Source organism: Amblyraja radiata, chromosome 1, assembly GCF_010909765.2.
Source record: "Amblyraja radiata isolate CabotCenter1 chromosome 1, sAmbRad1.1.pri, whole genome shotgun sequence".
Lineage (NCBI taxonomy): Eukaryota > Metazoa > Chordata > Chondrichthyes > Rajiformes > Rajidae > Amblyraja > Amblyraja radiata.
The window spans coordinates 34,676,116-34,702,135 of NC_045956.1; the positions used below are offsets into that span (position 1 = coordinate 34,676,116).

Here is a 26,020-nt window from a genome sequence, read left to right on the forward strand (position 1 = left end):
TGCAAAAACAAAAAGCCATGTGCAATAAAACAAACCTGCTTCCAAAATGTTAAAATTCCATGCGTTCTAATATGATTCAGATTAACTGTTTAAAAATACAAAAGTAACTGGAACAGATAAATTATCTATCAATAATTCTTCAGAAGTCTAATTGGTTCTCATGTTTTCAAAGGAGCCCTGTCAATGATTGGAATTAACTAGATTGATAATACAACGGTGAAAACACATAAACTAAATATTTTGGATTTAGGAAGCAAATACGTACTTGAACTAAACATAATGATTATTTAGATTTTTTAATATATGGGAGGCATGGTGGCATAGCGGTAGAGCTACTGCCTTACAGCGCCAGAGATACAGGTTAGATCCTGACAAGCAGTGCTTGTCTGTACGGGGTTTGTATGTTTTCCCCGTGACCTGCGCGGATTTTCTCTGAGATCTTCGGTTTCCTCCAACACTCCAGTGTGGGCAAGTTGGGCCGAAGGGCCCGTTATCACACTGTTTGACTCTATGACTCCAAAGATGTACAGATTTGTAGGTTAATTGTATTAAATGCATACATTTTTTTTTAAGTGTCCCTAGTGTGTGTAGAGTAGTGTTAATGTGCACAGATAGTTGGTAGGTGCGGATTCAGTGGACCGAAGGGCCTGTTTCTGCACTGTATCTCTAAACTAAACTAATATGAAAATCTGAGAATACTGAGACAAGGTTTCAGTGAGAACATTATGGTTTGGTTTGAGGTGTAAAAATTGCCTTTCAAGACACATCACAGATGACTAATACATTAAAAGTGAAGACCACATTGCAATTTAGGAGAAACAATTATTTTTCTTTCATTCTGGGGTAGAGCACCATGATTGTTATTGTGTTTACGTCTTCCATTTACTTACCTAGAAGAGGTGGTAGTGGAGGCAAATTCGGGAATTTGATCATTCCAACCAGCTTCCCTCCCAGAACTGCACAGATAAATAGAATCAGATTTCCAAATAAATTACCACCAGGGAGGCACTCTGGTCCCGTAATTGACCAGACAACAGCCCACAGCAGGATCATCATAATCACTGGAAAAGAATGGTAAAAAATGTTTAATATGACGATCAGAATACATCCTTCAAAATCAAAAATGACAACCTAGGATTTTATATTTATATTTGGAAAGCAACATGTCAACAGAAAACCAATAAACACATGGATTTCTGCTGCGTTACCAATGGTAACCATGCTGTTAACACCATTAAAGATTTATGGTGCCACAGTGTTATGAAATGTCTGCTGTAACATCATACAAACATTAAAACCACAAATTAAATACATTACATTTGTTCCTGTCTGTCTGAAAAGGCGTAGTAGACATTGCGAAAAACCTGTCCCGAGTCTAATACTATGTAATAAAACTGGACTCTGGGCAACTCAGTTTGAAAAAGGGTCTGGCCCTGAAATATCACCTATTCACATTGTCCAGAGATGCTGCCTGACCCGTTGAGTTTCTCCAGCACTCTGTATCCTTTCGGCAGCTCCACCACCTCAAGTTACTATTTCAATCTGTGATGAGGTGCACAGCACTGCACTCCAGAGCTGATGCAAGAAGTAAATTTACGATGTTAGGAAAGGTTTAGAAATGCAGTGAAGAAAAGCGAATGGTATGTTAGCTTTCATAGCAAAAGGATTTGAGTATAGGAGCAGGGAGGTTCTACTGCAGTTGTACAGGGTCTTGGTGAGACCACACCTGGAGTATTGCGTACAGTTTTGGTCTCCAAATCTGAGGAAGGACATTATTGCCATAGAGGGAGTGCAGAGAAGGTTCACCAGACTGATTCCTGGGATGTCAGGACTGTCTTATGAAGAAAGACTGGATAGACTTGGTTTATACTCTCTAGAATTTAGGAGATTGAGAGGGGATCTTATAGAAACTTACAAAATTCTTAAGGGGTTGGACAGGCTAGATGCAGGAAGATTGCTCCCGATGTTGGGGAAGTCCAGGACAAGGGGTCACAGCTTAAGGATAAGGGGGAAATCCTTTAAAACCGAGATGAGAAGAACTTTTTTCACACAGAGAGTGGTGAATCTCTGGAACTCCCTGCCACAGAGGGTAGTCGAGGCCAGTTCATTGGCTATATTTAAGAGGGAGTTAGATGTGGCCCTTGTGGCTAAGGGGATCAGAGGGTATGGAGAGAAGGCAGGTACGGGATACTGAGTTGGATGATCAGCCATGATCATATTGAATGGCGGTGCAGGCTCGAAGGGCCGAATGGCCTACTCCTGCACCTAATTTCTATGTTTCTATGTTTCTATGAATGGCCTGTACCTGAGCTATACCGTTTTATGTCTGACATTCTAATTGGACATCTAATAAAATGTTTAGTCCAATTACAAGACCTGGCTATCAGTGCTAACACCAATAGTGAATAATCCGGTATTTAAACCATCTCTTATGGATAAAACATACGGACAATGGGAAAGATTGGGAATTAAAAAGATAGGCGACATGTACGCAATGGGAAATCTGTTATCATTTCAACAATTACAATTAAAATTTAAACTGAATAATATTTTAAATATCTACAGATATGTGACTTTATGAAGAAATATATACACAGATTTCAAAGTATAATTTTAGATCCATTGGAAGAAGCAATGAATATTAAGGCGGACTCACAAAAATTAATATCATATTTATACAATAGTATTTTAAATAGAGAATTACCACCAACAGAGGCAACTAGAGAAGACTGGGAAAAAGAATTAACAATAAAAATTTCAAAAGAAACATGGGAAAAGTATTTGATATATATATACATAAATGTTCGATTAATGCTAGACACAATTTAATTCAATTTAAAATATTACATAGATTATATTATTCAAAAACTAGGCTGAATAAATTCTACCCAAATATCTCTCCCATCTGTGATAAATGTCTTTCTCAAAATGCCAATATTACACATTCTTTTGTTTCTTGCACAGAACTTCATAAATTTTGGTGTGATATTTTTGATATATTCACAAATCTATTTTAAATAAAAATGGAACCTAATGCTGAAAAGATTATATTTGGAGTAATGGGAGACAGGAACAAATTAAACATATCCCAAAACTCATTTTTTAATTATGGGTTAATAACAGCAAAAAAACTCATACTTAAATTTTGGAAAAATGCTATTATACCAACGCTTAAAATGTGGATTAGTAATATGTTGGACACAGCACACCTGGAAGAAATGAGACTCCTCCTAATAGATAAACAAGACCAATTTTTAACGAGTTGGTCTCCATTTATTGATTTCTTGGATTCATGTGGTGCAACAGTATCGTAAAAATTAAATGTTTCAGGTACAGGTGAAAGATGATGAACAACATAAAAACGCATCTCCTTGCATCTATTTGATAATCCCCCTCCTGGTCTCTTTTCTCGCTTATCTCTTTTCCTCACTATCTCTTTTCCTTTTTTATTTACACACACTACACTTTTCCCTATTCTTTACTATCTCTTTTTTTCTTATTTCTCTCCTTAAAAAAAATAAAAAATGAAGTTGTACAGAGAATGTATTATGTTAACATATATTAGGCACCTGTAAAAAGGTACCACTGTATTGTACTTACTTCTAATAAAATATTTAAAAAAAAGACCTGGCAAAGTTACTGTAACCTGTGTAATATGTAACATACAGGTTATACAATGCTGCAGTGGTTATTAATGAGCAACAATACCAAACTGCACTAACCCTTTGTTAGTACGCTGGCAATGATTCCTTGTGGTGGGCAGGCACATATCTTCCAGAGTTTATGATGATGCTTTCGGGTCGGTTCATTGCTCTCACTGTTCTTGTTCAAGAGGGTAGTTTCATCCAATTCTATCGGCAAATCTATGGTATTTGCCTTGTCTGTGAAGTCCTGGAACAAGAATTAAAAATGTAAATTATTTCTTAGAAAGCTACTCCGTGATATGAAATAATATATTAAAATGTAATGGAATAATGAAAGGATGTGGGAGGTTTATAAGAGTGAGATAGAGGGAGTTCATGCCCAGGAACATCCTCTCTAGGTACTGCCGTGATGTTCTCCTTAGTCAATATCACAACTCTCCCTTCTCACTGACCTCCACCTCTATCTTACCTGTACTACCTGTATCCCAGAATATAATCTATTATTAAACGCATTGCGATTCCAAGCAAATTTTAGCAAATAATGCTAAGAATTAATCTTTTCCAATAAGTTTAACGACTACGATGTAATTCCACCGCCCTGTTTTTACTAAATTGTTGTTAACACAGGAACGCCAGACGGGGATCTTTAAAATCTAGCTGTTGAAAAAAGACTCTACTTTCAAACGGAAATGGCAGACACTCCTTGATATGATCTTAGATCGTTTTCTCCTGAGCATCAGAGGCTGAGGGGAAAACATAGAAGTATATGAAATTATGGGAGGCATTGATAAGGTAGACAGTCATAACTTTTTTCCTTGGAGGGAAATGTCAAAGAATAGAGGGTACAGCTTTAAGGTGATGGGCAAATTTTGATGGGGCAAATTTTATTTTCAGAGCAGCAGGTGCCTGGAATGCACTGTTGGGTTGGTGATGGAGGCAGATACGATAGTGATGTTTAAGGGGTTTTCAGGCAGGTACATAGTTATGCAGTTTTTTTTTCTGTTGTGTTGAAGCAAAGCAAGAATTTCATTGTCCTATCTGGGACACATGACAATAAACTCTCTTGAATCTTGGGAATAGAGTGATATGGATCAGGTGCAGGCAGATGAGATTATTTTATCTTGGCATCATGTTCGGCGCAGACATTGTAGGCCGAGGGGCTTTTTCAAGTGCTGTACTGTTCTATGGTCTTCTTATCTATACTATTACTAAAACTCTCACCTTGACCACTTTCGGTCTGCGCTGTATATAAATTTGCACAAAAACGCTACCATATATCGCCAGGATTTTTTTGCCACCTTACTCACCGTTCTCCTCTGCTCCGAGTACCCCAAGTTTTGTTCCGACCGGTGAAATATTAGAAAAGTTAAAAAATCGTGAGATGAGCAGCCTGTCAGTCACCATGAAGGTAACGCCACTTCCGACACCCGCTGGGGGTGGATCTGGCGGGGAGAATAAAGCTGAAGCGGGCTGCGAGCGGGGGCTGTGTTCTGTGTTCTGCGAGCGGGGGCTGTGTTCTGTGTTCTGCGAGCAGGGGCTGTGTTCTGCGAGTGGGGGCCCACACCACCCTCTCCCACATACACCCCCTACCCTACCCCCACACCCTCCCTCCCCTACACCCCCCCTCCCCAACACCTCCCCCACACTCTCCCTCCCCCAACCCCCCTCCCCCACACCTCGCCCACACCCATCCCCCACACCCCCCCCCTTCCCTACATCCCCCTCCCCTACACCCCCCTCCACCCCTCACCAACCCCCCCTCCCCCAGAGTCCGTCACACTCCCCCTACCACACACACACACACACCCCACAACCCCCCTTACCACCACCATCCCCCCCTACCGCCACCATCTCCCCCCTACCCCCACCCAACCCCCCTCTCCCCACACCACCCCCCATCTCCCCCCACACCCCCCACCCACGGACAGGCCCCGCCTGATGCCGTCCCCCCTCCCCTGGCTGCAGGATGCCCCCCGCCTGAAGCCGTCCCTGTCTTCCGGCTATAGAACGCTCCCGCCATTGCATTGGGGGAACAGGTGAGTGGTGGAATATTGCGTTGGGGGACCAGGCCTCCCGTGTGACTGGGAGCCAACGAGTCCCACTTAGTCTAATACTATGATAAAAACATGAGGAATAAACACATGCAATCTGATTATCAAATTTATTAGCTCCACTAATTGTTCAGTTAGCATAATTTTTATTTTCCCAACAATGGTTTTTGTTTAACGCATTTCTGCAACAGCAGGCTATAATCTTCATGTGTACCTATGGGGTGTGTAATGGTAACATTACACAATTGCTATGCTGGTCACAAGCATTGTTTATAACAATGATACGTGAAGGTGCAGCAGAATTGCAAACAGGTGCTGTTATATGAAGATAAGGGGTGCCAGCCAAAGGTAGGGATCATCCATCAAGGAATAATGCTGTTTGATTTTCTGTATATTGTTTTAGCTTTTGGTTTTGAAGTTGAGGTCAAAATAATTTAACATTGTACAGTATACACAAATCTCCTCTAGTCATCAATAGTGACAAAGAAATTATGTCCTGTCACATACAAATGTACAAAAGGTCATAAAGGGTTGACCACATTTGTGGATCTGGATTCATTTGCAGGCTAAACCAATTGAGAACAATAGATGGGATGCTATGACTAGCAATGTTACAACATTTTGAGATTTTAAAAATCAAGTCTGTCATTTATCCCATCAGATAAAGCATAAAAAGAAGTTGAATTTGTCACCTAATTCACTTTCATATCTTCAGTATTAAAAAAGTTATGGCCATTTTCATACTCGGAAATTAGCTTGTTCCCTATTGCTTTTCCATTGACTTAACACAAAAGCTGTGATCGAGGACAGTCAAATGGCCATAACTTTCTTAAAAATTAAGAGAACTAAAAGACATTTTCAGTTATTATAGATTGAAGCATTCTGAAACAAATATGAAACAATCTTACTTGGATGACTTGAAATTAAAGCATATAATTAGTTAGTTACCCAATTGTAGTTAATTACAAAATTCAATTACTAGATCTAAACATCTATCAATTTCTTAAGAATAGATTAACATTTTTAAATAGCATAAGTGTCCAAATAACATTCACACAAGAATTCACAATATAACATAATTTTTAAATCTCATTGTCATGGATTTATAGGCCAAATGGAAGGAATTTAATGAAGATATTCACTATGCTACCAACCAATGTACTTCTGAGAAAGCGTTGAAATATTGTAAAACATTTTGGTCACAAGGTACTCTCTACAATGGATATAATGATTGCAAGATTTTCACTAACTTCACCTGAAAAGAAAATAGTATTTAACAAATTAGCTAGAATCCCAATTTGTCCTGTCCTTTATTCAGGATGTAACAGCCTGGCTGGATAAAGGAGAACTGGACATGGGTGGTATATTTGGATTTCCAGAAGGCATTCAATGAGCCACATAGAAGGTCACTGCATCAGATAAGAGTGCAAGGTCTGGGGATAATAATGTGATAATAGGGGATGACCAATTGACTGAGAGAACAGAGTTGAGATAAATGGGTTATTTTCAGATTGGCAATCACACGAACACAAGAAATTGGAAGTGGGCCATTAGGCCCTCCCCACCTGCCCTCATTCAATATGGCCTCAGCTCCTCTTCTATGCCAGAAGAGCAGATCCTTCAAATAATTCTCTGTGTCTACCTTAAATATTTCTGGTGTTCTGGGTTTCACCACCCTCTGGACAGAGGATTCCACAGATTCACTCCCCTCCAAGAGAGGAAGTTTCAATGCACCTGTTTTAAATGGCCGGCCTCTTACATTGTAATTTGCCATCTTGCTCGTGACTCTCTCGCTAATGAAAACATCCCAACATCCACCATGTCAAACCGTCATAGAATACCATAGAACAGTGCAGCACACGAACAAGCCCTTCAGCCCACAATGTTGGTGCCGAACATGATGACAAGACCAACTCTTATTAGCCTGCAGATTACCCATATCGCTCCATTCACTGCCATGTCCATGCGCCCATCCAAAAGCCTCTTAAAAGTCACCCCATCACCAACCCCAGCTGAGCATTCCAGGCACTCACTTCCCTCTGTGTAAAATATTTGCTCCGCACATCAAGTCAAGTCAAGTCAGGTTTATTCATCACCTACACATGAGAGATGTGCAGTGAAATGAAATGTGGCAATGCTTGCGGATTTGTGCAAAAACTACAAAACAGAATGGAACAGAATCACATATTCACATATTACATATTTGTGGGAGGAAAAAAAAAAAGAAAAAACAGCAATTTAAAAAATACATCACACAACAGTAAATTGGTACAGTAAAGTTAGTCCCTGGTGAGATAGGAGTTTACTGTCCTAATGGCCTCTGGGAAGAAACTCCTTCTCATCCTCTCCGTTTTCACAGCATGGCAACGGAGGTGTTTGCCTGACCATAGCAGCTGGAACAGTCCGTTGCTGGGGTGGAAGGGGTCTTCCATGATCTTGTTGGCTCTGGAGTTGCACCTTCTGATGTATAGTTCCTGCGGGGGAGCGAGTGAAGTTCCCATAGTGCGTTCGTCTGAACGCACTACTCTCCGCAGAGCCTTCTTGTCCTGGGCAGAGCAGTTCCCAAACCAAATCGTGATGTTTCCGGACAAGATGCTTTCTACAGCCGCTGAGTAAAAGCACTGGAGGATCCTCAGAGACACTCTGAATTTCCTCAATTGCCTGAGGTGGTAAAAGCGCAGCCTTGCCTCACTCACCAGTGCTGCAGCGTGTGATGTCCAAGTCAGATCCTCTGAGATGTGGACTCCCAAGTATTTAAAACAGCTCACCCTATCCACAGTATCCCCATTTATCTTCAATCGTGTGGACGTCCTCGGATGATGTGCCCTCCTAAAGTCCACGATCAGCTCCTTAGTTTTTTTGATATTCAAGAGGAGGCTGTTGTCCTGACACCAGAGTGCCAGATCAGCCACCTCTTCCCGGTAGGCCTTCTCACGTTATTGGAGATCAGGCCCACCACCACAGTGTCATCAGCAAACTTGATTATAGAGTTGGAGCTGAACCTAGCCACACAGTTATGTGTGTACAGGGAGTACAGTAGGCGGCTGAGGACGCAACCCTGGGGCGATCCTGTGCTCAGGGTAAGGGACTTAGATGTATTTCCTCCCATCTTGACCACCTGGGGCCTGGCGGTGAGAAAGTCCAGGACCCAGGCACACAGGGGGGTGTTGAGCCCCAGTCCCAGCAGCTTCTCAGCAAGTCTGGTGGGGACTATCGTGTTGAAGGGTGAACTGTAGTCTATGAACAGCATGCTCACATAGCGCTCCTTCTGGCTGTGAAGGTGAGAGAGAGCGGTGTGCAGAACGTGGGAGAGCGCATCGTCCGTTAATGTGCTTGGACGGTATGTGAATTGTAGCGGCTCCATGTTGCGAGGTGTGTGTGTGTGTGTGCGCGTGTGCGTGTGCGTGTGCGTGTGTGTGTGTCCTCAGAAAATGACGCGCTAATGGTACATGACGCGCTAAAGATTTATCCCTTGGACTCCAAAATGAACTTATGTGAAAAATGTACGCTTTCTTTCTCCAGTTATTAATCAAAATTCTCACAGATCTGAAGAAAGTTTGAAAATAAAACCGGCTGCCTTTGGCTGATGACGTGATGACGTCACAGTGGGTCTGCGCGGTGTTCACGCACTGCGAGTGACGTCGCCCAGCCTCTCACTGCCCGGCCGCTCGCCCTGCTCCCCCCTCCCTTTCCCCCCCTCACCCCCCTTTCTCTCCCCCTTTCTCTCCCCCCCTCTCTCCACCCCCTTCTCCCCCCCCTCTCTCTGTCTCTGCCCCTCTCTCTCTGTCTCTGCCCCCTCTCTCTTTGCCATCTCTCTCTACCCCCCACCCCCCCCCCTCTCTAGACGTGCCTGCGAGTTGGGGGCTATGTGTCAGTGGATAGGGCGAGGATGGGGTAAAAGGAGCCAATGAATAATATTAATATAACATCAAGGGGGGTGGTTAGTGTGTGTATGACGCTGCAAGCCGCCCCTCCCCCCACCCCCACAAACGGTAGAGATTTTTCCGGGGAGTCCAAAACTACTTATCTGAAAAATTCATGCTTTATTTCTCGTTATTAATGAACATGTTCAAAGATCTGACAAAACTTTGGATTTAAAATGTTTTTTCCAGTTAAAATCATTTTTCAGAACTTCCAACACACTTTGATACAAAGTTGCAAGACAGGAACTCTGGCAGTAACACTGAACTTTTCAGCTCAATGGCATCTCACAGCAAGTGCACATTTGCAACAATGTTGCCATCATAGCTCCTGGCAGGACAGGAGGAGAAGGGTCAATTGGGAAGGTGCTATTGGGATTTTTTTTTTAACTCCAGTGCTGGGAGAGGCTCACGAGCTATGGTCTTTGCTGTGGAGTGCTCGAATCTTATCTTCGGCAACAGGTTGAGTTGGAGGACCACGCCTCCCGTGGGGGCTACGGGTAGGGGATGGGTGCATTGGGGGAGCAGCTGCACTTGGTCTAGTTTCCTTTAAACTTTCACCTTAAAACTATGCCCTTTAGCATTTGATTTTTCTATCCTGGGAAATAGGTTCTGACTATCTACCCTATCTATGCCTATCATAATGTTATATACCTCTAACAAGTCCACCCACAATCTCCAGCATTCTAGAGAAAACAATCCAAGTCTGTCCAACCTCTCCCTGTAAATCCCCTTAGGATCTTATATATCATATCCCTTCTTTTACTAAACTCCAAGGAATGAGTACACACCCAAACCACGTAGCCTCTTTTGATAGGACATTCGGGAACTAGGGAGTAGCATTAGGATCAACAGTGGTACTGAACTATTTGTAATCTATATTAATGAGTTGGTAGAAGGGTCCAAGTGCCGAGGGCTATTTTTGCTGATGGCACAAACATACAAGCGTTAGCGATGTATGAGAAGGACACCAGGAGCCTGCAGAACGATAAACATTTTAAGGGAGTAGTCAAGAGCCTGGCAGATGGATAATGTGTAAAAATGCGAGGTTATCTACTTTTGGGAAAAAAACTGCCATTGAGGTTAAACAGCACAATGTGGTAGCACCAAGGTTTGGGGAGCCCCGGTGCCTGAAGCTCCAAGTTAGCATGCAGGTAGAGAAAGTCATTTGGAATGCTGATGGAATTATACTTTTACTGCAATGGGCGTATAAAAGCAGGGAAGCTCTGATGCAACTGGTGGCATTGCAGCTGGAGTACTGCATACATTTTGGTCTCCATAATTAAGGAAGCATATACTTATGCATTGGAGGGAATGAGGATAGGGCTGGTTCCAGGGATGAAGGATTAAACTACAAAGGTTGCACAGTTGGGCCTTTACTGAGTAGACTTTACAAAAATGAGAGGAGGTCTTTTTTAGACTTTGAGGGGATTGACCTGATGAGTGCTGAAATTATGTCTTGGGTGGAATGATCTAAAACTAGAAAGCATAGCTTCAGATTAAAACCGTGATTAAAAAAATTTCTTCCTTTCAGAGGGTTGAAGTATTATGGATTCTCTAGCCAAAGAGTGTGGAGGCAGAGTCAATGTATATATTCAAGGTGGAGATTGAGACATTTGAACTACAAGGGAAATGGTAAGAGAGCAGGAGACAGGTGTCAAGGGCAAGATGGACTCAGCCTTCATTTTATTTTATGGTAGAGCAGGCTCAAGATAATGACTGACTTATTTTGCATGTTCTTAATCCAATTAAGGTTACTTGCATTCTGAAAGGTGAGGCCAATTCTGGAGTATGGGGTACAATTTTGGTCGCCTAATTATAGGAAGGATGTCAACAAAATAGAGAGAGTACAGAGGAGATTTACTAGATTGTTGCCTGGGTTTCAGCAACTAAGTTACAGAGAAAGGTTGAACAAGTTAGGGCTTTATTCTTTGGAGCGCAGAAGGTTAAGGGGGAACTTGATAGAGGTCTTTAAAATGATGAGAGGGATAGACAGAGTTGACGTGGATAAGCTTTTCCCACTGAGAGTAGGGAAGATTCAAACAAGGGGACATGACTTGAGAATTAAGGGACAGAAGTTTAGGGGTAACATGAGGGGTAACTTCTTTACTCAGAGAGTGGTGGCTGTGTGGAATGAGCTTCCAGTGAAGGTGGTGGAGGCAGGTTCGTTTTTATCATTTAAAAATAAATTGGATAGTTATATGGACGGGAAAGGAATGGAGGGTTATGGTCTGAGCGCAGGTATATGGGACTAGGGGAGAATACGTGTTCGGCACGGACTAGAAGGGTCGAGATGGCCTGTTTCCGTGCTGTAATTGTTATATGGTTATATGGAAAGGATGCGACGCGGCATAGAAAAGGCCATAGACAAGGCCATTAAAACATGAAGAGAATAGATTATGTTGATCAACTGTGCAAAAGGTGACTCCGCTGTTTTTAAGAGCCCTATCTAGCTCTCTCTTGAAACCATCCAGAGAACCTGCCTCCACTGCTCTCTGAGGCAGAGAATTCCACAGACTCACCACTCTCTGTGAGAAAAAGTGTTTCCTCGTCTCTGTTCTAAATGGCTTACTCCTTATTCTTAAACTGTGGCCCCTGCTTCTGGACTCCCCCAATATCGGGCACACGTTTCCTGCCTCTAGCATGCCCAAACCCTTAACAATCTTATATGTTTCAATGAGATGCCCTCTCATCCTTCTAAACTCCAGTGTACAAGCCCAGCTGCTCCATGGTACACAAAAATGCTGGAGAAACTCAGCGGGTACAGCAGCATCTATGGAGCGAAGGAAATAGGCAACGTTTCGGGCCGAAACCCTTCTTCAGACTGTCATATGCTCCATTCTCTCAGCATATGACAGTCCCGCCATCCCGGGAATTAACCTTGTAAACCTACGCTGCACTCCCTCAATAGCAAGAATGTCCTTCCTCAAATTAGGGGACCAAAACTGCACACAATACTCCAGGTGTGGTCTCACTAGGGCTCTGTACAACTGCAGAAGGACATCTTTGCTCCTATATTCGATTCCTCTTGTTATAAAGGTCAACATGCCATTCACTTTCTTCACTGCCTGCTGTACCTACATGCTTACTTTCATTGACTGATGTACAAGGACCCCCAGATCCCGTTGTACTTCCCCTTTTCCCAACTTGACGCCATTTAGATAGTAATCTGTCTTCCTGCTTTTGCTACCAAAGTGGATGACCTCACATTTATCCGCATTAAACTTCATCTGCCATGCATCTGCCCACTCCCCCAACCTGTCCAAGTCACCCTGCATTCTCATAGCATCCTCCTCACAGTTCACACTGCCACCCAGCTTTGTGTCATCTGCAAATTTGCTAATGTTACTTTGAATCCCTTCATCCAAATCATTGATGTATATTGTAAATAGCTGTGATCTCAGCACCGAGCCTTGCGGTACCCCACTAGTCACTGCCTGCCATTCTGAAAGGGACCCGTTAATCCCTACTCTTTGTTTCCTGTCTGCCAACCACTTCTCTATCCATGTCAGCACTCCACCCCCAATACCATGTGCCCTAATTTTGCCCACTAATCTCCTATGTGGGACCTTATCAAATGCTTTCTGAAAGTCCAGGTACACTACATCCACTGGCTCTCCCTTGTCCATTTTCCTAGTTACATCTTCAAAAAATTCCAGAAGATTAGTCAAGTATGATTTCCCCTTTGTATATCCATGCTGACTCGGACCGATCCTGTTACTGCTATCCAAATGTTTGGCTATCTCATCTTTTATAATTGACTCCAGCATCTTCTCCACCACCGATGTCAGGCTAACTGGTCTATAATTCCCTGTTTTCTCTCTCCCGCCTTTCTTAAAAAGTGGGATAACATTAGCTACCCTCCAATCCACAGGAACTGATCCTGAGTCTATAGAACATTGGAAAATTATCACCAAAGCATCCATGATTTCTAGAGCCACTTCCTGAAGGACCCTGGGATGCAGACTATCAGGCCCTGGGGATTTATCAGCCTTCAGTCCCATAAGTCTACCCAACACCATTTCCTGCCTAATGTGAATTTCCTTCAGTTCCTCCGTCACCCCAGATCCTCTGGCCACTAGTACATCACAAAGAATGTTTGTGACCTCCTTAGCGAAGACAGATCCAAAGTACCTGTTCAATTCATCTGCCGTTCCCCATAATAAATTCACCTTTTTCGATCTTCAAGGGTCCAATTTTGGTCTTCACTATTTTTTCCTCTTCACATATCTAAAGAAGCTTTTACTAACCTGCTTTATATTCTTGGCTAGCTTACCTTCGTACCTCATCTTTTCTCCCCGTATTATCTTTTTGGTTATCTTCTGTTGTTCTTTAAACATTACCCAATCCTCTTGCTTCCCGCTCATCTTTGCTACGTTCTGCTTCTTCGCTTTAATTTTTATACTGTCCCTGACGTCCCTTGTCAGCCATGCTCGTCCCTTTCTCCCCTTGGAATCTTTCTTCCTCCTTGGAATGAACTGATCCTGCACCTTCTGTATTATTCCTACCATTTTTGTTCCACTGTCATCCCTGCTAGTGTATCTTTCCAGTCAAATTTAGCCAGCTCCTCCCTCATGGCCCCATAGTCCCCTTTATTCAACTGCAATACTGACACCTCCGATCCACTCTTCTCCCTCTCCAATTGTAGATTAAACCTGACCATGTTATGACCTAATGGCTCATTAACCTCGAGGTCCTTTATCAAATCCGGTTCATTACATAACACTAAATCCAGAATTGCCTTCTCCCTGGTAGGCTCCAATACAAGCTTTTCTAAGAATTCATCACGAAAGCACTCTACAAAGTCCATTTCTTGGGGTCCAGTACCAACCTGATTTTCGCAGTCTACGTGCATGTTGAAATCTCCAATAACAACCACAGCATTACTTTTGCTACATGCCAATTTTAACTCCTGATTCAACTTGCACCCTATGTCCAGGCTACTGTTTAGGGGCCTGTAGATTAGTCCCATTAGGGTCTTTTTACCCTTACAATTCCTTAGTTCTATCCATACTGACTCCACATCCCCTGTTTCAATGTCACCCCTTGCAAGGGACTGAATTTCATTCCTCACCAGCAGGGCAACCCTACCTGCCCACCTGTCTGTCTTTTCGATAGGAGGTATACCCTTGAATATTCAGTTCCCAGCCCTGGCCCTCTTGCAGCCATGTCTCTGTAATTCCCACAACATCATACTTGCCAGTTTCTAACTGAGCCTCAAGCTCGTCCACTTTATTCCTTATACTTTGCGCATTCATATACAGCACTTTGACCTCCGTATTCACTTCCCCCCTCGCACCGCTCGTAATTGGCCCTGACCTTAATCTGTTGTCCATTCTCGATTTTCCTTCCCATTAATTCGAGAATCTTTTGTAATTTTTCCTGTAGTCACTTCCCCTTCAACTCCATCTTTATACTCCCAATTTGTCAATCCCTCCCCCCCCACTATTTAGTTTAAACACACACGTGTAGCCCTAGCAAACCTGCCTGCCCGAATGTCGGTCCCCCTCCAGTTAAGGTGTAACCCATCCCTTTTGTACAGGTCACCCCTACCCCAGAAGAGATCCCAGTGGTCTATAAATCTAAATCCTTGCTCCCTGCTCCAGCCCCTCAGCCACACATTCAGATCCCCTATCTCCCTTTTCCTGTCCTCACTAGCACGAGGTACTGGAAGCAATCCAGAGTTAACCACCCTGGATAAGTCCGGCATTTCAGTCTTCTTCCGAACTCTCTGAACTCATGTTGGAGAACCTCCTTCCTCTTCTTCCCCAAGAACGGAACTCACTATCAAAACATGGAGGGGACGGGGGACACAATTTTTTGGCGGCCGCACGCGCATGCGCACACTCACACACGCGCGCGAGGCTTCGGAGGCTCAATCCAGTGCTAAATGCAGCTCTACTGCCTGTCTCACCTGGATTAACTACAGCCCTGTCTGGACTGACGGGATACCAGCGCTGCTTCTCCACGCTGGCCATATTTCCCGCAAGCCCAGGCAGGTTAACCTGGCGGGAATGTCGCCCACCTCTCAAAACATGGAGGGGACGTGTCCCCTCTGGCCCCCCCGGGTTTTCCGCCCCTGTTCTTCCCGATGTCGTTTGTGCCTACGTGCACAACTACTGCTGGCTGTTCACCTTCTTTCTCTCGAGGATGTTCTGAATTCTGCTCGTGACATCCTGAACCTTGGCACCAGGGAGGCAACAGACCATCCTCGCATCTCGTCTGCCGCCACAGAATCTCCTGTCTGCTCCTCGGACAATGGAGTCACCCACCACTATGGCTCTGCCCGACGTCGGTCTCGCCGGTCGAGTCCCATCTCTAGGATTGGATCCACCGATGTGTCCGCCGCTCGGACTGGAAACATCGTCTCCCCGGACAGTTCCAAGAGGGCGTACCTGTTTTCATTAGGCACAGCCACCTGGGTCTTCTGCACTCCACGATTTCCACCCTTTCTCTCAGTTGCACACCTTGGTTCTTCCTGTATCCTCGGCGTGACTACCTCACTGTAGGTCCTGTCCAGGAAACTCTCGTTTTCCCGGATAGACCTGAGGTCATCCAGCTGCTTCTCAAGTGCCCCAACACGGTCCTTTAGGAGCTGAAGCTGAACGCACTTGCCACAGTTGTAGCAGTCAGAGACTCCAGCAGTAGTTGTGCACACAGGCACAAACGACATCGGGAAGAACAGGGGCGGAAAACCCGGGGGGGCCAGAGGGGACACGTCCCTGGGCTCCCACATTCTGCAAGCCTCACACTGTCTCATATGCCCCGACATGTGTTCACCTCGACATGGGTTAATTGGCCTCTGTAAATTATCCCTAATGTGCAGGGAGTGGAGGGGAAAACAGGATAACTAGTGTGAACGGGTTATCAATGGTCGGCATAGAGAGTGGATCAATTGACCTGTTTTCACGCCGTATCTTTTTTTCTTTCAATCAATCAAACATAAAGCACATAAAAAGGCCATTCAGATATTCGTGCACGGCAGTGTTTAAGCCCTCTCTCAATTTATCTAATCTCAATCTAATCAGTTACCCTCTGTTCCCTTCCTCCCTGATATTCCTGACCAGCCCCATCTGAAATAGTTTAGTTTAGAGATACAGCATGGAAACAGGCCCTTCGGCCCACCGAGTCCGTGCCGACCAGCGATCACCTGTACACTAGTTCTATCCTATATACTAGGAACAATTTACAGAAGCCAACTAACCGACAAACCTGCACATCGTTGGAATGTGGGAGGAAACCGGAGCACCCACAGAAAACCCACATGGTCACAAGAAGGACGAAGAAACTCTGTACAGACAGCATCTGTAGTCAGGATTAAACCCGGGTCTCTGGCACTCTGTCAACAACTCTACTGCGGCGCCACAGTGCTGCCAAAATACATCTCATCTATTTGCTCCAACCACTCCATGGTAGCAAGTTCCACATTTTTACCATTCTAGATAAATGTCACTTCTAAATTTTCTTTTAGATTTCTTGATGACCAATTCATATCAACGCCCTCTAATTATGCCCTTCCCCACAAATACTGTGACCTCTCTATCCAAACCTACTTTAAAGACCATCACCTGTTCATCCCTCAGCCTTCTTCCATCAAGACCAGGTCTGTCCATCCTCTTCTGATATGTGCCCTCACGTTTCTAGAGTCACCCCAGTAATCCTCTCTGGTGCTTCCATATCCTTTTTATAATGTGGCAACTGGAATTCTATGCAGCACTCTGCATGGTCTAACCAAGGTTTAATGCAGGTAGTTCCAGTGCTTGATTTGCTTTCTTCTATGGTCTTGGCAACATGGCACAATGTGTAGTGATTTGTGTATCTGGATTCCATACCCCATTTATTTCCGGTTCTCACATTCACTTAAATCTTCTAAGTAATAGGCAACCTCCCTATTCTCCCAACAAGCTACCACTTTGCTATTAATGGTATTAAACATCATTTGTTTATTATTTGCTATTCTGCAAATGTATTCATGTCCATGATGTGCTGTAATTTGCTGTAGTCTCAGTACTATGTAACCACCCCACACCCACAAAGATTAGTATAATCCACCAATTTAGAAATTGCCCTTTTAATTCCTAAATGAAGTTTGACACTCCTCAGCTGTTATCTTAATAGAAATTGGCTTGCATTATAAAATTTGATTGAAAGTCAAAGATAAAAGTTAAAAACAACTGAGTTAAGAATCTGTAACAAGCATGAATGGGGGGCATTTTTATCTGACTATTTTACTTGTTGGAATTTTATCTGTATTTAACAAAGCCCACATAATTAATAGTTAGCAGTGGCATTGCAAATGTTTAAAAAAATGTGGAGATACAAAAAACTGTGATTACTGGAATCTTGAGCAAAACACAAGGTGCTGGAGGAACTCAGCGGGTCAGGCAGCATCGGTGGAGGGAATGGACACATTTTGGGTGAGGACCCTTCCTCATACTGATCGGAGGCTGCCTGACTGGCTGAGTTTGTCCAGCAGTTTATTTTTGTTTAAAACAAAAACCAGCCCAGACAATAACAGGTTTAATGCACAAAATGTTTTTTTTGCCATGGTAAGCTTTAATTCCAGTTTTTCAGTGCGTCACAACCTGATCACACAGTTGATGGCAGAACCCATAACAGTAACAGCAACAGCTTTGATGTACAGAGGTGTCTTGGAATCCAGGTCCATAGCTCCCTGAAAGTGGCAACATTAGTAGATAGAGTGGTAAAAAAAAGGGCATATGGTACACTCGCCTTCATTGGTCCTGGCATTGAGTATAAGAATTAGGAAGTCAGGATACAGCTCTGTAAGAATTTGGTTAAGTCACATTTGGTGCATTGCGTGCAATTCTGGTCATCCCATTACAGGAACAACGTGGAGGTTTTGGAGAGGGTGCAGAGAGGTTTACCAGAATGCTGTCTGGATTACGGGGTATTAGCTCAAGGAGAGTAATACACCTGAATTATTTTTCCTGGAATGCTGGAAGTTTAAAAGAGACCCGATGGAAGTTTATAAAATTATGAGAGGCATAGATAGGGTTGACAGACAGAACCTTTCTCCTTGGGTGGAAGTGCCGTCAAACGGTATTTAGGGTATTCATAAGTTCTTGGAGTAGAATTAGACCATTCAGCCCATCAAGTCTACTCTGGCTGATACAGAGCCCTCCATCATGTTTGGGACAAAGACCCGTCATTTATTTATTTGCCCATGTACTCCACAATTTGAGATTTGTAATAGAAAAAATCACATGTGGTTAAAGTGCACATTGTCAGATTTTAATAAAGGGTATTTTTACACATTTTGGTTTCACCATGTAGAAATTACAGCAGTGTTTATACATAGTCCCCCCCCCAAGGAGACTTGTTCAAAGAGACTGCATGGGCAGCAATGCACTTTGTACAAAGAATGTTTAGATTAGGATTATTGCTGTCAGGAACAGTAGTGAGGAACAGTAAAGAGCTTTGTTTTGCATGCGATCTAAACAGATTAGACATACTATACATAAATACAATCATCAAACACAAGTACAATAGATTAAGGGGAAGATACAGAGTGCAGAATATAGTTTTCAGCACTGTAATGCACTGGATCCATATAGTCCTGTGTCCACAATGGGGTAGATATAAATTGGACAGTACCCCAGCTTATAGAATGGTACTTAAAAAAGCGGGCCAAAAGCTGTTGCCGAGTCTGGTGGTGCACGCTTTCAAGCTTCTGTTCCTTCTGCAGGATGAAGGAATGACTGGGGTGGGACAAGTCTTTGATTATGTGGGTTGCTTTTCCCAGGCAGCGTGGTATAGATGGAGTTAAAGGTGGAAAGTCTGGTCGATGTGATGTACTGGGCTACATCTGCAACTCTGCAATTGTTTGCGGTCTTGGGCAGAGCTGGTCCCAAACCAGACTAATATATTAACTTACACTATGAATCTCCAGACTGGACAACACTATGAATGTAAAGCCATGAACGTTTTGCATTTCTTGTATGTATATTTTATCAATGTGTCTTATTTTTTAAATTAAAAGGTCAGAAGAAATAATTCCAAAATTCAAACTGGAAACTGAACAAAACCTATTTTTACAGCATTTCAAAGACATTTGGATGGGTACATGGATAGAAAAGATTCAGAGAGATATGGACCAAACGTGGGCAAATGGGACAAGCTTAGCAGGGGCATCTTGGTCGGCATGGTCAAGTTGGGTTGAGGGACCTATTTCCGTGCTGCACGACTCAAATGAAACGTCTTACTGAAATATTTGCAGTATGGATTATTTTACAATCAACGAATAACATGCTCAAGAACCACATGAACGAATCTCCATAATATAAACAATGTAAATAGGAAAAATGTACACAATTTTGTTAGACAAATTATTTTTTATAAAGATTCACACGTACCTGTGACTCTGACAATTTCAGAGTTGCCTGTGCAGTTTTATCTTCGTGCGAAGCATTATTTAAGTGTTCAATACTGTTTTTCATCTTGAATAAACTGAAAAAGGAAGAGAGATGCTGTCACAAGATTCCAAGACACCCCAGTCCTCAGGAGGTAGAACTACCGTAAATGTTTTCATCTCTTTAAATTTGTCCAGGTCTCTGCATTCACCCCCTTAAGGGAACAGAGTCCCAAACTTAAGACTCTCTTGTGCCTTAATCAAGGCTTTTAGTGAAATTAAAGTAAATAATGTAAGGAAGCTGAAAACAGGATTTAGAACATAGAACAGTATATAGCGCAGAACAGTACAGCACAGGAACAGGCCCTTTGCCTCTCAATGTCCCTGCTGACACAATGCCAATTTAAACTAATCCCCTCTGTCTGCACACAGTCCGTATCCCTCCTTCCCCTGCCTGGTCATGTGTTTGTCTAAATGCCTCATAAACATTGCTATCATATCTTGTGGGGGCATGTCCCAGGCAACTACCATTGTAAAAAACTAGAAAGATCTGTATAGAAATGCAAGTCTCAGATGATGGCTTACCAGTGGGCATGTCATAGAGTCATATAGCACGGAAACAGGCCCTTCGACCCAACTTGCCCATGCCAACTAACATCCCACCTGCCTTCGTTTGGTCCATATTGCTCTAAACCTATCCTATCCATGTACCTATCTAAATGTTTCTTAAACGTTACAATAGTAACTGCCTCAACTACCTCCTCTGGCAGCTTGTTCCATACACCCACCACCCTTGGAGTTATGAGAGCTGTTCTCATGAGAAATGTTGTTACTCTTCGACACTTTAGTGTGTTTTCATTCATAAGAACATGAGAGAAAATAGTTAGCCATCAGGCAAACCTGCCCCATTTACTATAAGATCATGGCTGATCTATGCTGTCCTCAACTTTTCTGTGCCATTTTTCCATACCCTCTATTCCTCGATCTCTATCCTCTGCAGGAAGAAATGTACTTCAGTTTCATGTGACCTCTTATATTGTAGTATGACCTTGTTTGAGACTCTCCCACCCGTGAAAATATTCCAACATCTCCCCATTACAGCACCCTGAGGATCTTGTATATATAAATAAAGTCATCTCCTCATTCTTCGAAATCCCAATCACTCCAGTCCCAATCTTTTTAGTCTCTCTTGATAAGACAACGCTCTCATCCAAAGAATTAGCCTGGTGAACCTTTGGATTGCTTCCAATGCTATTCTATCTTATATTTTTGTAAGAGGATCAAAACTGTACACAGTATTACAATGTGTAGGAAGGAACTGCAGATGCTGACTTACACCGTAGAATAATAATAAAGGTGGCTATCTGCATCGCCAGTTTGAAGAAAGATCTCGACCTAAAACGTCACCCATTCCTTCTCTCCAGAGATGCTGCCTGTCCAGCTGAGTCACTCCACATTTTGTGCCTATCTTCAGAGGTTTACAACTGTGGTCTCACCAACAGCTTGTATCATTACAGCATAACCTCCTTATTAATATATTCCAAACCCTTTGCTATAAAGGCCGTTTGCCTTCTTAGTTAGTTTGCCTTCTTGCCTGACTGGTAGCTTTTGCCGGGTCCCTTGAAGGCAGACACGGGTGAAATTATTATGGGCAACAAAGAAATGGCAGAAGAGTTGAACAGGTACTTCGGATCTGTCTTCACTAAGGAAGACACAAACAATCTCCCAGAAGTACTGGTGGACAGAGGATCTAAGGGGGTCGAGGAACTGAAAGAAATTTTCATTAGGCGAGAAATAGTATTGGGTAGGCTAATGGGACTGTAGGATGATAAATCCCCTGGGCCTGATGGACTACATCCCAGGGTCCTCGGGGAGGTGGCTCTAGAAATAGTGGACGCGTCGGTGATCATTTTCCAATGTTCAATAGATTCAGTATCAGTTCCTGTGGATTGGAGGATAGCTAATGTTATCCCACTTTTCAAGAAAGGAGCGAGAGAGAAAACGGGGAATTACAGACCAGTTAGCTGACTTCGGTGGTGGGAAAGATGCTGGAGCCAATTATTAAAGAGGTAATAATGGGACATTTGGATAGCAGTAAAAGGATTAGTCCAAGTCAGCATGGATATATGAAAGGAAAATCATGTTTGACTAATCTTCTGGAATTTTTTGAGGATGTGACAAGTAAAATGGATGAAGGGGAGAGTGGATGTAGTGTATCTATACTTTCAGAAAGTCTTTGATAAGGTCCCGCACGGGAGACTGGTGACTAAAATTAGAGCACATGGTATTGGTGTTGACGTGGATAGAAAATTGGTTCACGAGATTGATCCCTGGGATGGTGGGACTGTCATATGAGGAAAGATTGAAAAGGCTAGGCTTGTATTCACTGGAGTTTAGAAGGATGAGGGGGATCTTAAAGAAACATATAAAATTATAAAAGGACTGGACAAGCTAGATGCAGGAAAAATGTTCCCAATGTTGGGCGAGTCCAGAACCAGGGGCCACAGTCTTAGAATAAAGGGGAGGCCATTTAAGACTGAGGTGAGAAGAACCTTTTTCACCCAGAGAGTTGTGAATTTGTGGAATTCCCTGCCACAGAGCGCAGTGGAGGCCAAATCACTGGTTGGATTTAAGTGAGAGTTAGATAGAGCTCTAGGGTCTAGTGGAGTCAAGGGATATGGGGAGAAGGCAGGCACGGGTTATTGATTGGGGATGATCAGCCATGATCACAATGAATGGCGGTGCTGGCTCGAAGAGCCGAATGGCCTCTTCCTGCACTATTTTCTATGTTTCTATGTTTCATTCACAAGTAGCACCTAGACCCTTCAGATCAGTCAGTACTTCAGCTCAGTCTCCCTCCATTTAGATAATAATCAGCCTTTTGATTTTTCTTACACAAGTGCGTGACCTCATACTTTACCACATTAAATTATCTGAAAGGATCTGAACAGGTAAAAAAAATGTTAAAAGCGACATCTCAATCTTGGATCACAAAATTTTATGAACGAGTACAACTGATTAAAGTTATAAAGGACCTCAAAGCAACGTTTCTCAGAACCTAAAAACAATTTGGAATATCGTGCACGGTTCTCTGCACTCTTTCCCTCTTAATGAGATTATTGCTTATGACGTAATGCTTCTCATTTCCAATGTTCATTGTCACCTTGCAGTTAGAGACTGATGGTTTTGTCTGATTTGGGGTCTACCACAATGGGTGTTGTCTAGTCATTCTGCTGCACTTTCACCAGCTTGGTAATTCCAGTTTTTCCACCTGTGCTTTAAGGATAAGGCTAACAGGTCAATGCTTACATGTAGGCCCTTTGGCCATCTATCTGTAAGGATTTTTGTGCAAGCCTGCGTACAGCATCAAGCGTCAAACCAGTATTCCTGTGTTAAGACCAACTTCCAGTCAGTTTTGAGGGTCTCTGATCAATCAAAAATCAAAGATTTGCACCTTTAGATGGCCACGTTTATTATTGGTTCTGCTGCCTGACGTTCTTCTCGGATATCTTGAGTGCTTCATACATAATATATACATTGACCCATGTTTCTGCTCACTAATGGGGTCATGCTGAATTTTATTCTACTGTGGGAAGAGATGTATACAACCAATGTATGGCAGTGCAAACTCATTTCAAGCTTTAGACCATTTATCATCAATGGTCTTGATATTAACAAGCCCATCACTGTGACATAACCATTATCTAATGTAATGTCTTCATGATGCCATTAACTTTGGGCTGACCAAAACACGTTTTTCAAAGCTAGTTCCATAGCTGTAGCAATGTAGGTTCATATGTCGGACTTGACAATTATTTTGTCTGGTGATGATTTCAGTTTACCCAGCCATTTTAACAAGAGTTTCCGTCAGAAATGTTTTGCTTCAGGCAGCTGGCATTCTAAAGGATCTCATGCTTACTGCCAATAGACAATAGACAATAGACAATAGGTGCAGGAGTAGGCCATTTGGCCCTTCGAGCCAGCATCGCCATTTAATGCAATCATGGCTGATCATCCACAATCAGTACCCCGTTCCTGCCTTCTCTCCATATCCCCTGACTCTGCTATCTCAAGAACCCTATCTAGTTCTCTCTTGAAAGTTTCCAGAGAACTGGCCTCCACCGCCCTCTGCGGCAGAGAATGCCACAGACTCACAACTCTGTGTGAAAAAGTGTTTCCTCATCTCCGTTCTAAATGGCTTACCCCTTATTCTTAAACTATGGCCCCTGGTTCTGGACTCCCCCAACATCAAGAACATGTTTCCTGCCTCCAGCGTGTCCAAACCCTTAATAATCTTATATATTTCAATAAGATGCCCTCTCATCCTTCTAAATTCCAGAGTATACAAGCCCAGCCGCTCCATTCTCTCTGCATATGACAGTCCCGCAAATATCAGGTTCTGGTTCTAGGTGAAACTACCTCAGGGTGGACTTTAGAAACCACATCAGAACTTTGAAAGGGTGTGTCAGTTTATTCAATGTCACCTTCCAACTGCTAGTTACAACTGGTTCAGCCCGCGTTTCATAAGCAACATTGCGCACCTAACAAATCTCAGGCTCAGTGTTGGTTCTTTGATCTGTGACTGGGGGCTTCAGAACACTCCACCAAGAGATGTACTAAGTGGGAATGAGTGCATTCTTCACAATTAACGCAGACCGATTGATTGGCAAATTATTGGTGGATTGGAATGTTGTGGTGTGCCAAACTGGGTGGATGGAATAAAATACAGCCATAAACGGCAAGGTGTCCTGAAATACTTTTGATAAATAATCATTGACAATTGCACAAAATGTTTTGCAATTTTAGCAATGTTTTCCCTTGGTTAATTAACTCAGAATTGTGTGGGCCATTGCCACAAATGTAGAGACCTTCCCTAGACACCACACCTGAACTGACAATTTTTGGCTGACAAGATTCTTTACGGGATCTTAGATATTAACTCTTGATTACTTTGTACTACTCGGTTAAAAATGCAACCTGGCAAAATGTTAGGTTTTTGTCTAAGTGTTTTTCTTAAGAAATTAGAAGCTAGGGGCATCATGTGTGGTTTTGGTTATTGGTTATTGGTTCATGTGTACTGAGATACAGTAAAAAAAATGTTTTGCATGCTATCCAGTTAAAATATCCATAAATGAATACAAACAAACCATGCAGAATATAATGTTACAGCACAGAGAAAGTGTAGATAAAAGAAAGAGTGCAAAGGCCACAGCAAGATTGAATTGCAGGGATTGGGAATACATCCTTTGCTTATAAGAAGTTCGTTAAATCTGCTCCTTCATTTTGATAACTAGTAAATTGATTAACACTAATGAAAACATGTAAAGGTAAATTAACCTATTATAGGAATCTTATAAAGGCCAACTTGCATAACTGTCAAGATGACAATCTGGAGGAATAGGATACCCTTGCAGTAGTCAGGAAGGGCAATAGAAAAAGGAGAGGGAGGAGAACCCTAGAAAGACCAAGCAAAAGAAAGGGAAAATCACAGTAGATTTTCAGAACACAGAAAACTGTAGAATGAAGAGAGACAGTTTTTTGTGAGCTACTGCTAAGTTTGTAAATTTGCTGGATGGTCTAAATCATGTCAAGTGCCAGTAAAGAGCCAGGATGTAACAACAATGAATTGTCATGAAGCTACACTTCATCTGGTTTATTCCTTCATCGTCAATAGATCTAACTATTTTAAATAAAGACAAAGTTAAATAAACAATACAAATTGAAACATGTTTAGCAATTCAACTTGCATGCTAAAATAGCCATTATTGATCATAAAGTGATGCTTTGAAACAGTGCTAACACAGAACAGCACAGCACAGGATCAGGCCCTTTGGCACACAATGTTTGTGCCAATCATGATGCCTCATTAAACTGATCTCATCTGCCTGTACATGATCCATATCCCACTATTGCTGTTTGCACCCATGTCATTTCTTTCATAATTATAGTCTGACTAATTTGCTGGAGCTTTTCAAAGACGTAAATAAGTATATGAATGAGGACAGTGCAATTGATGCTCTATATGGACTTTAA

General features: G+C 42.7%; 1 protein-coding gene across 1 annotated transcript in view; it reads right to left on the reverse strand.

Annotated features, from left to right (window-relative positions):
- The window catches only part of slc9b2 (solute carrier family 9 member B2), a 99,907-nt gene that overhangs the window by 65,860 nt on the left and 8,027 nt on the right, over positions 1-26,020 (reverse strand). Inside the window, exons 2-4 of the mRNA XM_033020430.1 lie at positions 19,992-20,085; positions 3,723-3,891; positions 891-1,061 (exon numbers count right to left, since the gene is read on the reverse strand). Of these exons, the coding sequence (XP_032876321.1) occupies positions 891-1,061; positions 3,723-3,891; positions 19,992-20,075 (424 nt within the window). The 5' untranslated portion in view covers positions 20,076-20,085. The remainder of the gene's footprint in view (positions 1-890; positions 1,062-3,722; positions 3,892-19,991; positions 20,086-26,020) is intronic.